Source organism: Lissotriton vulgaris, unplaced genomic scaffold (genome assembly GCF_964263255.1).
Source record: "Lissotriton vulgaris unplaced genomic scaffold, aLisVul1.2 SCAFFOLD_846, whole genome shotgun sequence".
Lineage (NCBI taxonomy): Eukaryota > Metazoa > Chordata > Amphibia > Caudata > Salamandridae > Lissotriton > Lissotriton vulgaris.
Genome location: NW_028254755.1, coordinates 239,399 through 252,815, shown reverse-complemented (window position 1 = coordinate 252,815; position 13,417 = coordinate 239,399). Strand labels below are relative to the sequence as shown.

The window sequence follows — 13,417 nt, the reverse complement described above, 5'->3', positions numbered from 1 at the left end:
CTAGACGCTCTCCAACTTCAGGAATTTTCACATAAGGAACCTTATCGGGACTTAAGTGGTATGTGTACTTCGAAGGGAACCCCGCAGGATATTTACCTCCCTTCTCCGTGGCAGCAACAGCCGCCAAGATGTCATCATCTATTTTGCTTTTGGACCTCGTGACTGCTGCAACCAAGTATTTCGATACCGCAGACTTCGCTGCCTCATCAGCAAGCGAATTACCAACAGCGTGGACCCCCACGCGCTGGTGGCCGAGAGTATGAATCACAAACACGAGCAGCAGTTTCTCTTTAAGTTCCGCCACTCGGACCCAGATCATTTTATGTTTTATTGTGCTACCCTTGGAATCACGAAAATCATTCTGAATCCAAAAGAACAAGTTCTCATTGTAAGACTGGACACAGTAGTAAGAATCACTTACGATTAAAGTCGTCACACAAGGATCAGCGTACTCCAATGCGAGCATAAGAGCACGAAGCTCTGCTAATTGTGCAGTGCAGTCTCCTAGTGTTTGCGTGTGCACGACACTGGACTTGAACTCATCGTTCACCATGGCACCGACCACAATGGCGCAAGCGGAAACGTAGGCATGTTTAGAGCCATGCGCAACCTGCGCCGAACCATCCGTGTAAATGATACAATGGAAATCCTCCAACGGCCGCATTGCTAAAGGAGCAGGATGAACAAATTCATACTGTAAATACTCCTGCGACCGTAAAGCTGCGTCAAAAATAAACGTGACATCCTGAGATGTCAAGGATGTAGCCCACTGAATCCACCGAGGGTGCAAAGCTTTAGAATTCGGTACACTGGCTTTCGTGACCGCCTCCAAGGCAGGACACGGGGTAACCACCAACATGCGCTTTCCCTGCGACAGGGCACGTTCCTTAAGAATTGCCATCTGCACAGCCATTAAAACTTTCTCCACAGTGGAAAAACGCAGTTCAGCCGAAGTGTACAAGTGTGACTTGTAAGCAATAGGTACAGTATCCCCTTCATTAAAAGTCAGGTACGTGAAACCCACCGTCCCAGGGATAATTCTTATCACCAGGTTGGTCTGGTTATCACGAGTCTGTAAGTAGTCAGAAGCGAGCATATCAGCCTGCAAAGACTGCAGAATGGCTGAATGCTCAGGCAGCCAGCATGATTTGGAAAAAGATGGTTGTACCAAGGCATATAAAGGCTTGATACGCTGGGCATATTCCGGAATGTATGTCCTCCCGAAATTTAAAAAACCCAGTAAAGACTGTAATTTTTTCAGCGTTGTCGGAGAGCGCAACTGCGCGCATTTCTCCAGGAATTGAGGAGCCAACCCCTTTCCTTCGTGGTTAAGTTCATAACCCAGAAACAACACTGTGTACTCCGCAATGTGTGATTTTGCAAAGTTAAACTTGTAACCCATGTCTGCAAAGTTACAAATTATGCTGTTTACTCGACACAGATGCACCCAAAGTTCGTCGTCTGTGAGATAAATGTCATCCACATACGAACATGCAACTGGATCAAAACTCTCCAAAAGAGAGACTATGCGGGCGGAAAACACTCCAGGACTATTTTTATATCCCATTGGGAGTCGTTTAAACATTTTTTGTACGCCGCCGCACGTAAAACTGGTCCATTGGGAACTTAGACCATCTAATCTATGTGCATAAAAACCATTGGAAATGTCAAGCGTGGTTTTGAACCGTTTACGCTCAAGACTATTTACTAGGGCAGAGCCGTGAGTATTCTGTACTGCACAGTTACGGCAATGCGAGTTCAAATGCCGGTAATCCAAAACCAGACGATATGAGCCGTCCGGCTTGTTAACAGTAAAAAGGGGATTATTCATTGGTGACACACACGTTTCAATTACACCTTGATATTCCAATTGTTCAAGGATAGCCGCGACCGAAGCTTTAGCTTCACGCCGTATGGGATACTGGGTTGTGGCTGCGGCTGTGACCGTAAAGGAATCTCATGGCTAGGGGACAATTTATCCCAGCCACACTGATTTCGGTACACAGCCGGCGCAAGCGCCAGAGCCCACTCTTCTGCAAAATGCAGCGCTTCCACTCTCGATACAGTGTGCGCGAAACTGGGGAGGATTACCTCCTCCCCTCGCGGAGCTGCGAGAACAAAAGGTGGGGGCCAGTCAGCCTCCGAAAGCAAAATGTCATACGTATCCGAAAGATTTTCCCAAAATACCCCTTTTACAGTTCGCTGCATGTCACCTTCAATTAACAGGACAATTTCAAAAAGTCTTTCAGGGGGAGCAACATGTGTATCAGCTGTTTCAATCACAATAAAAGTCTCAGTCGCTGTCACCTTCAACAGTGGACGGAGGGCCTCTCTCACTATGGTAATCTCCGCCGCGCTGTCCAGCAAGGTCAGAGCCCACGTCAGATTCCGAAGCCGCGTTCTCACTATCTGGGGCATATCGATGCGCCGTTAAGGCTGCGACTTTCTTCTTGGCAAACTGCGGTCTCTTTGGCGTAGAGTCGTCCCGCTGATCCCCTTCACTTCGCGTGCGGGGCTGGCCACGTCCTTGCTGGCCACCCCTGCCCCTGCCGCCCCCTCCACCACCGGTTGACGGAGCCGATGAGTCCTGAAAGGAACGAGGAGAGCGTTGGTCAGAAGCCTGATATCTCTCAGGCGATTTAATCGTCGCGCGATCGCGCAAATCATAAACTCGATCTGACTGCGCAGGCTGCGAAGGCGTAGGACTAGAAACCTGTGTCTGCTGTTGATGTTGCTTACCCTGCTTCTGCTTTTTAGGCCAATTTTGTTTTTTGGACTTGGGTTGTCCACCCGTTTCCGAAGACTGTCCCTGGGGCTGCTTCTTCTCTTTTTCAGAAAAAGCTTTTAAACCCTTAGAAGTGGGGCCAACCATTTTATAAGCCGCCACAATAATTCTTGCCAGCTGACGGGGTTTCTCGGCATCGGGAATTAACGCCAGAGCATTGGCCACCTGAAAGTTCACTGCATCCCCCTTGACATTTGCAAGGATAAGACCGCAAACCGTCTCAAACGAGCCGCTCAGGCGCATACCCAATTCAACCGCCGACTCTGGTCCGTGATCATCCTGAACACGTTTAAGGACCGCAGAAAGGTTTGACACAGACGGGGTGCCATAGCACCTCGAGTAAACCGCTGCAAAAGTCTTACCCCATGTTTCACAGTCAGCAAGTTCAGGGGCTAAATCTTTCGGTAAACTAAGCGTAAGAATCCGGTGTTTTTCACCCGGAGTCGTATTAGGAAACACAGCCTCCAGCTGGTCGAATTTCTCGGCAAGCCAGTAAGGAAAATCATCCTTATTCTCTGGCTTTCTGCCCATAATGGAATTCACCAAGACAGGACTGATTTTCAAACCAGCCTGTTCTGCCCGAAGCTGCGCACCTGCGGGGGCTGCGCCATGAATATTACGACCAATGTAATGAACAAGCGCTCTAATCACTCCAACCGCGACATCATGAAGACGCCGCAGGTCACCCACATTACAAGTGGCGCGATTAGGATGAGGAGTAAATCCACCCAAAGCGGGCCAATTTGTGCCCGGAATGGACAAAGGACCTAACCTCGGAGCCGTTAAAGATTGGGGTAGGGCGCCACCAAACCAAACTCCGTGCTGCCAAGCGTCGATAGGTACTTCCAGTGCCCTGTACGGAGCATAAGCCGCCGGTACATCCGAGGCAGTGTATGAATGGAAGACACCCGAATTAGCGTCCACTGCCGGAAATGTTACCCAGGAATAAAACAATTCGTACGGGTACGCATGTTCCGCACTCACCACTAGAACCACAGCCAAGCCTTCCGCAGGTACATTATATTTATTTTTATTTTATTTTATTTTATGTAGCTTATAAAGCGCACAGCTACCCCCGGAGGGGTGTCCCGGCGCTAGAACCTGAGTCTTAGAGGGGAGAGAGGGAACAGAGAGGGGAAGTGGCGTAATAAATCAGAGTCTAGAAAAAAGCCAGGTTTTGAGTCTGGCCCGGAAGACAGATTCGGAAGGGCAGAATCTGAGATCGACTGGCAGCGAGTTCCATAGTTTTGCAGCAATGACACTGAATCCTCTGCCACCCATTCTGGATAGTCTAAAGCGGGGAGAGATCAGAAGGCATAGGTCATTGGATCTCAAAGATCTGATGGAACGGGATATGGAAACTCGTTTTTTTAGGTAGTTTGGTCCGCGATCATTAATGGCTCGGTGAGTCAGAGTGAGGATCTTAAACTGAATACGGCTGGCCACAGGTAGCCAGTGCAGTTCCCTACGATATGCGGCAACTGACTGACGATAAGAAATATTACCAATCAGCCTCGCCGCCGCATTCTGGACAATCTGCAGCCGGTCAATCAGGTATTGGGGAGCTCCGGCATAGAGGCTATTAGCATAGTCCAGGTGGGACGTGATGAGAGCGTGGGTAACTGTACGGCGGGAATCCAGAGGGAGATAGGGGAGGATTTTCTTGATCATGCATAGCTTCAGGAAGCAGGCAGAGGTCACTTTTTGAATCTGAGTCTTGCATGAAAGGGAGTCATTGAAATGGAAGCCCAGGTTACGGGCCGAATGGACGGGAGAGGGAGCGGGATCGAGTGCAGTGGGCCACCACCAGGAGGAGGGGATGGAATTTTTCTGGTTAAAAAACAGCACCTCTGTTTTGTCTGCATTGAGTCTTAGATGGTTTTCAGACATCCAATCACTGATGTTATTAAGGCACCGGCGGAAGTTGGAGAACGCGGAGTCAGAGTGGCCTCTAAAGGAGAACACTAGCTGAGTATCATCAGCATAAGAGACCACCCTGACTCCGTAGGACTCCACCACGCCGGCCAGTGGGGCAAGATATATGTTAAAAAACAGAGGGCTGAGGGCCGAGCCCTGTGGCACACCGCAAGATAAAGGTTTTTCCTCCGATCTGAAAGGCCGCAACAGCACCCTTTGACTTCTTCCAGAAAGGAAGGACTCGATCCAACTGATGGCAGTGCCGCCAATGCCCATATGCCGTAGTCGGTCAAGGAGGATGGGGTGGGATACCGTATCGAATGCCGCGGACAGGTCGAGGAGGACCAGCATGGCCTCCTCGCCTCTGTCCACGCACTCCCGGATGGTCTCCGAGACCTCCAGCAGAGCCGTCTCAGTACTGTATCCCGCCCGAAATCCAGATTGCGAGTCGTGCAGTAGTGAGTTGTTCTCCAAGTACTCCGTGAGTTGCAACTGCACGGCTTTTTCCAAAACCTTTGCAATTTGGGGAGGAGGGAAATAGGGCGGTAGTTGGAAAAAACAGTGGGATCGGCATCTGCCTTTTTTAGAATAGGGATCACCAAGGCTTCCTTCCAGGTGGTAGGGAAAAAGCCATGGTGCAGAGAGGCATTCCAGATGGAGAGGAAAGAGTCGGCTAGCAAGGGGGCCAGTTCACCCATAATTTTGGCCGGAACGGGGTCAGAGGGTGCACCAGACTTGCAATGAATGAGTAGTCTGATAGCATCCTCCTGGGCAAGTTTATTGAAGGCAAGAAGGGACGGAGAGGAAGGGGGATCGGTGGACAGAGGCCGATGCCTTGGCCCTTTAGGGAAGGAGACGCAGAGTTTATCGATCTTTTCGAGGAAAAAGTCCGAGAGTCCTTCACATAGTTTCTGGCTAGCTGAGACCTGAGTGGTCCTGGCCGGAGGGGTAATGAAATCTTTAACGATGGAAAATAGGGTTTTTGAAGAGTTTTTGGCTTTGGTAATTTGGAGCGAGAAGTGATCTTTCATGGCTGTTTTTTTATGTTTGAGAAATTTTTTCAAGGCCGCCTTGTAGGCAAGCTTAGCTTCAAGATCGTAATTTAGTCTCCACTTCCGTTCGAGTGCTTTACAGCTACTTTTTTCCTCGCGGAGGGAGGTGGAGAACCAGGGAGCGGAAGGACAGGATCTAGTGGAGGTGATAAGTTTCTGGGGGGCAATGTGGTCAATAGCGTTGATGAGGGCGGTGTTGAGCCTGGCGATATTAGAGTCGATATCCGGGGATAGATGGTCCGTCTGGAAGTGGAATATCGGGTCCAGGGAAGCGCAAGTGACTTTGTGCCACTTCCTTCCCAGCTCTTTCCTGGGCACAGGAGGGATAGATTTACGGTCTAAGGCCAGAGAAAAAGGGATGAGGTAGTGGTCGGACCATGTAAGAGGAAGGGAGGGGGAGACGGTGATAGTGGGGAAATTAGCGAAAATAAGGTCCAAAGTGTGACCCGCCACATGAGTAGGACCGGTGACAAGTTGAGTGAAATTAAGGCTGTCCATGATTTCCAGTAAATTATTCGCTTTTGCGCAGAGGGAATTATCCACGTGAAGGTTACGTATCCACGTATATGCCCGCAAGTGGTCGCGAACCGCGACGCGGCTATGCTGCGCTATGTCCACGGCCATGTTAGCACAGGAAGTGAAAAGAGACAAAGAGCAGTTTGTAGCACAACTGGGTAGTAATTCAAAGAAACCGTTTTTAGAAGAATTCAAGCTTGAAAAGACCTATTTCAAAAATAGGTAGGTTTTTCCGACACCACCGTTTACCGGAAACGGGAATGAAGGTGTCAAGGTTTGAATGATATACTACTCGAGTGTCATGAAATAAGGCCAACCAAACCGTTGGGCGCCATGTAGCAGGGTTTCCGTTCTCCCACAGAACTGTGCATAGAGATCTAGAACCTCAGTGAGTTAGGATGATCCAAAACTCATCTCAGTGTCAGAAATCCCCTTACCTAGCTAGCTACAGTGTCTCATGGATCATTATGGAATGATCCATGTCTTAGACAAACCAGAACATGATCTTTAGAATACCTCAGGAATCGTGGAACACATGAACACTCTTTCGTTATATAATCATTTCAAACCAAAACTGAGAGTCAAAGAACACAAGTGCAAGTTTGAAATATTTATTATTCAATGCAAAGTTCTCAAACGCAGTATCTTGTATAATACCAAAATGCAGATTATAAAAATCAGAGTCAGCAGCATAGTCACTAATCCATAGTAAGCAAAAGGTGCTAGCATGTTATAATGCAAAATCTATAGAAATCTATAACACCTATATTTCGCGCACCCTATCTAGCATATTATTTTATATCTAAGAAGGTCTCATTCGGGCTTTAGCAGGGCGGCCCCATACCTCTCAATGTCAGTAGGAGCAGATCACATCAACAGCTACCAGCTCTCTTCATGCGCAGCACCAAGTGTCTACGTTCATTCCGTGTAACTCTATCTTAAACCCGCGTAGAGCCCAAAATGTTGGCATTAACATTATTTGTGTTATGTCTAATGTGGTGCGAGGATCAGGCCTCCCAGCAACCTTGTGTTAGGTTAATTTTAGAGTGTGCAGCTCTCAGTGTGCAGACAGTTGTACCAAGTGTACCAGGCAAAGCTGATAGCATAGAAATAACATATTATTCTCAAATAAACAACCTCACCGCTTCTAGGGTGAAAGCGACAACAACAAGTATGTGTCGTGTGCAAAACTGAAGCCAAAGGAAAAAAGGCTGTTTAAACATGTAATGCACTCATGCTAACTTAACGCAATATATGTAACGAAGTATCCATATGACACTACTAACTATAACGGTTGAATTTCTATGGTTTTATAAGAGTGAAGTCTCAAACTAACTATAATGTCCCTGAAACCTATGTTTTTTCAATGAATTTCTAAGGTTTGTAAATGCTAATTTCTAACTATAACGTCCCTGAAACCTATGGTTTTTTCAGGGAATTTCAAAGGTATTTTAAACACTAGTTTCTAACTATAACGTCCTCAAAACCTATGGTGTTTTCAGTGAATTCAAAGGTTTTTTTAAATGCTAATTTCTAACTATAATGTCCCTGAAACCTATGTTTTCTTCAGTGAATTTCAAAGGTTTTTTAAACACTAGTTTCTAACTATAATGTCCTTAAAACCTATGTTTTTTTCAGTGAATTTCAAAGGTTTTTTAAAAGCTAATTTCTAACTTTGCCTACAAAGGTAGGAGAAGTGAAGAAAGAGGAAGAAAAGCACAAAAAGAAGCAAGCCAAATGCAGAAAGAGGCAACAGAAGTGCAGAAAGACGTAGAAAAGTGCTGGAAGAAGAAGAGATGTACAGAAAGAACCAACAGAGTATCAGAAAGAGGCCTTGGTGCAAAATCATCCTGTGCACACAACTTTTTCAGACGGGTACTGGTGATAACATGGATCCAAGTGGTCCTTGGATGCTTGATTCCGGTCTGGCAAAGACATGGCTTGGTAGTTCGGACTGGACTGTTCCCATGAGGCACAGGGTCAGAGCTGATTTGCATATAGCCAGTGTCTAACCCAGGGTGGTGTGGAGTGCAAAAAAACGATGGATTTAGGCCCAGATCCTTGTACTGGGGTGAATGTATAACATTGTTCTACATTCTGTCCATCAACTGTGTTTTTTGCAATTTTCACCCCGAGTGGGCTGGGTATACTCAGACGTGAGTCCCAGGCTCTCCACACCACTGGAGTCAAGCTATCCAGGCTGAATGAAGGCTGATAGCCAGAAACCGGTCCTTGGATGCTTGATTCCGGTCTGGGAAAGACATGGCTTGGTAGTTCGGACTGGACTGTTCCCATGAGGCACAGGGTCAGAGCTGATTTGTATATAGCCAGTGTCTAACCCAGGGTGGTGTGGAGTGCAAAAAAACGATGGATTTAGGCCCAGATCCTTGTACTGGGGTGAATGTATAACATTGTTCTACATTCTGTCCATCAACTGTGTTTTTTGCAATTTTCACCCCGAGTGGGCTGGGTATACTCAGACGTGAGTCCCAGGCTCTCCACACCACTGGAGTCAAGCTATCCAGGCAGAATGAGGGCTGATAGCCAGAAACCGGTCCTTGGATGCTTGATTCCGGTCTGGAAAAGACATGGCTTGGTAGTTCGGACTGGACTGTTCCCATGAGGCACAGGGTCAGAGCTGATTTGCATATAGCCAGTGTCTAACCCAGGGTGGTGTGGAGTGCAAAAAAATGATGGATTTAGGCCCAGATCCTTGTACTGGGGTGAATGTATAACATTGTTCTACATTCTGTCCATCAACTGTGTTTTTTGCAATTTTCACCCCGAGTGGGCTGGGTATACTCAGACGTGAGTCCCAGGCTCTCCACACCACTGGAGTCAAGCTATCCAGGCTGAATGAAGGCTGATAGCCAGAAACGGGTCCTTGGATGCTTGATTCCGGTCTGGGAAAGACATGGCTTGGTAGTTCGGACTGGACTGTTCCCATGAGGCACAGGGTCAGAGCTGATTTGCATATAGCCAGTGTCTAACCCAGGGTGGTGTGGAGTGCAAAAAAACGATGGATTTAGGCCCAGATCCTTGTACTGGGGTGAATGTATAACATTGTTCTACATTCTGTCCATCAACTGTGTTTTTTGCAATTTTCACCCCGAGTCGGCTGGGTATACTCAGACGTGAGTCCCAGGCTCTCCACACCACTGGAGTCAAGCTATCCAGGCTGAATGAAGGCTGATAGCCAGAAACCGGTCCTTGGATGCTTGATTCCGGTCTGGGAAAGACATGGCTTGGTAGTTCGGACTGGACTGTTCCCATGAGGCACAGGGTCAGAGCTGATTTGCATATAGCCAGTGTCTAACCCAGGGTGGTGTGGAGTGCAAAAAAACGATGGATTTAGGCCCAGATCCTTGTACTGGGGTGAATGTATAACATTGTTCTACATTCTGTCCATCAACTGTGTTTTTTGCAATTTTCACCCCGAGTGGGCTGGGTATACTCAGAAGTGAGTCCCAGGCTCTCCACACCACTGGAGTCAAGCTATCCAGGCTGAATGAAGGCTGATAGCCAGAAACCGGTCCTTGGATGCTTGATTCCGGTCTGGGAAAGACATGGCTTGGTAGTTCGGACTGGACTGTTCCCATGAGGCACAGGGTCAGAGCTGATTTGCATATAGCCAGTGTCTAGCCCAGGGTGGTGTGGAGTGCAAAAAAACGATGGATTTAGGCCCAGATCCTTGTACTGGGGTGAATGTATAACATTGTTCTACATTCTGTCCATCAACTGTGTTTTTTGCCCTTTAGTTTATAAGCATGCAGCAGGAAGGCATGGGTGTAGGTCACTTTTCTGGATTGGGTTGGATGTTAGTTAGTTGGGAGGGCGGGCTCGAAAGGCAGGAGGGGTTAAAGCTAAGGACAACTGGGGTTCAAGCTAAGGACAACTGGGATATTGAAGGGAGAGGAGTGGCTTGGGGGTATTACCATAGGGGTTTTCCATCAATTCAACCTTCCGATGGGACATTTTAGTCATGGAGTGTTTGGATTTGGGGCAGTGCAGAGAGTTAGTGACAGGGTCAGAGTTTTTCTTTGGTGTGAGGGGTTTTTGCTGGGTGTGGATTTTCTTTGCTTCTATGCGAAGTGACGCGATTTTATCCAAAGTAGTGTTGATTTTGAGTAGTAGATGGGCTGGTATAGGGAGCAGTTGTGAGATACCTCGGACAGTGGAGAGGAGGGGCATGTACTCAGGCAGGTTGGTGCCATTAGTGGAGACTAAGGTAGGAGCCCCATCCTATTAGGGTGGAGGATTGCTGGGCAAAAGGAGTGGGATGAAGCTTAGGCTGGGTTGAGAGCCCTGGGGGGGGGGGGTGAAGATGATTCTGGAGGTAAAACCATAGCATCCAGGTATTCCGCAGTAGAGTGGCATGGACCGGGGTGTGGGTAGAGACTGTGTGGGAGAGATGAGATTTGTGGGATGTGGGGGTGGAGGTGTGGGTGTGTGTGCATTAATCTGATTCCTTGCAAGAGAGAGGTGGAGTGGGTGCATGAATCTGCTTATTGTGTGAGAAAGGAGAAATTGGTTTAATGGTTTAAGAGGGGACAGGGGTGCCAGCAGAGCACAGGTTGGTGCAGAGTGCAGCAAAGTGTTGGTCAAAAATGGTTAGGTATTGTTCTGAGGTTGGGACTAGGATGTTCCCATTTCTGTAGATGGTTATTGTCAGTCCTGAGATGATGCTACAGTGAGCTCTAAGCATGAATACTATACAGTTAATAACACTCGCTTCTTTACACATTGAAGTTGTTATCATGCAAAAACATTTAATATGTGAAAACCCTTTTCCAGTTAACAAGTGGAGAATCAAGCCCTGAATCAATTGCCCACCCTCCAAACACCAAACACCCTAAACTATAACCACACAAATTAGAGAGATCTTCAGATGACAAAATACATTTGGACAGGTTTGCAAAACATGGACAAAAGAGAAACTACCTACAGATCATAGTTTGTGATGTCCAGAAAAATTCAAGCTAGACATTTTTAGCGAAAAATCATTACCAGGTATGCATCTTTACATCTACAAATTCATTAAAATGACACTTTTTAAATGCAAAGATGTAGCTACAACCCTAGTCAAGGCTCTGCTATCCTAACTAATTCTCTTGTATTGTAACATTAAAGGGGCAGTAGTAGAAGCCTGTGGGACCTCCAGTAAAGGTTTACGTGCTGCACCTACTTACAGCAGGACTCCTGTCTGACTAGAGGGACCTCTAGTAAAGGTATTTATCATTACAGCCTAACGATTTATGTCTGACTTGAAGAACACCTCACTTACCTGCTCCATTCTGATGAGGAAGCAGTCAATGTAGTCCCGAGGATTTTTGAGATCCAGAGTCTCTTGATTAATTTTCACTTTCTTTTCAGTAAAAGTCAGAAGATCTACTAGGTTGTTAAATATTTTCCGATGAGGTCCTGGTAGCAAATCCATCACACGTGGATATGTGTCATACATCTAGGCAAAAGATATGTATAGTAAAATACATTTGTTATAAAAAAAAATCTACTTTTTTGATTTAATATTTTTATATAATGCCATGGACTGTAAATGTGCTGTTTCAGGAAGCTGAAAGTGAATCGGTGTGAAAATTGAGTTATTGTACAGGTAATGCGTTTATTGGGTAGAAGCACTGAGGTAGCAAAGGGATGGTTCACATAATTACATTTTATGCCGAACTCACAAAGATTTTGCTATGGGTAGTTGTGACTTACTCCTGTTGTACCTCTCGTTTAATCCTAACTTTCAGGATTAGTTCTGGCTTACCTTTAGAACCCAACTCACAAAGGTAAATTTGCATCTGGAGATATCAGCACATATAGATGTATACATATGCATAGGTTTAAATCTCAGATTACATGTAATTCAGTAACACTGGGCAGAGAATTTCAGTAGAATTACTTTTGCAATATCTTTGCTTCAAGCGGTGGGTACACATTCAAATAAAAATATGACTACAAAGGTACTACTATTAATATACTGATGGTATTTCAGGTGTACATCAACCAAACACGTTTCTACATAGTGTGGGAGGAGTCTCTTTCTACACTTTATATAACTTTGTTTTGAAAAGAACATGGAAACAGGAATAACCATAAGAAAATTACCTGATAAGCATTACTACTGGAGGCACAGAAATATAGCCCACCCCTGAGTTCTCACATTTTCTCCTTATGCTTCGAGTTGCCATAAATCCTGACATAGTGTACATTTGTTCACAAAAGAAAATTTACAAGTGCATACTTACTCTTGTGTAATTCTATTCATGCACGTAGGTGAATGTTTACACTTTTTTGCTATTCACCACTTTTAAGTGTAGATGTACACCTAAATGTAGACTTGCATGACTTACATGCCTCAACCCCTCGGTTCACAGAGTGGAGATATATATATATATATATATATATATATTACCTACTGGTGGTCGCCAGTAGGTAGTTATAGTTAGGATCTACTTTCCATAGGAAATCCGCAACATTCTATTGGGAATAACTTTGGCGCCGGTGGACGAATCTTCGCGAATTTCTCAAAGTAGATGGCCCGCTCCGCTCCTCTCCTTCCCCGACAATATGGGGGGGGATTCGTCAAGCGGGGGCCGAGATAAAAGGGGGGTCCCAAAACGTGTTTTCTCCATGTTAATTTCCATAGGGCGGTCGAACTCACTTTTATCCAGAACGGCTGAATGGATTTCCACCAAACTTGGCAAAATTGTAGGGACTGGTAGCCCGATGTGCCTTTGCTATACTTAAGATATATGCTCCAGTGGTTTTTAGGAAAATTAACTTTGAAAAAATATATATTGGGCTACATTGGGCTATATATATGTTAGAGCCCAATGTAGCCCAATGAAGCCCAAAGATGGCCACCAGAGACAAAAAAACAAATGTAGCCCAAATATCAGCCAGATGTAGCCCAACTATAGCCCAATGACAGAATGTCCCAGAGTGTTCTAAAGAACAACTAGAGCGCTAACAGTCTTACTTATAAAGTGAGACTTATAGTTAGGAATTAGCATTTAAAAAACCTTTGAAATTCACTGAAAAAACTACAGGTTTCACACCAGTTATTGTTCGGAATTAGCATTTAAAAAACTTAAGAAATTCACTGAAAAAACCATAGGTTTCACACCAGTTATAGTTAGGA

General features: G+C 45.9%; 1 protein-coding gene across 1 annotated transcript in view; it reads right to left on the bottom strand.

Annotated features, from left to right (window-relative positions):
• LOC147659421 (cytochrome P450 2G1-like) overlaps window positions 1-13,417 on the bottom strand; it is an 804,706-nt gene that overhangs the window by 591,244 nt on the left and 200,045 nt on the right. Inside the window, exon 4 of the mRNA XM_086951755.1 lies at window positions 11,555-11,731. Within this exon, the coding sequence (XP_086807881.1) occupies window positions 11,555-11,731 (177 nt within the window). The remainder of the gene's footprint in view (window positions 1-11,554; window positions 11,732-13,417) is intronic.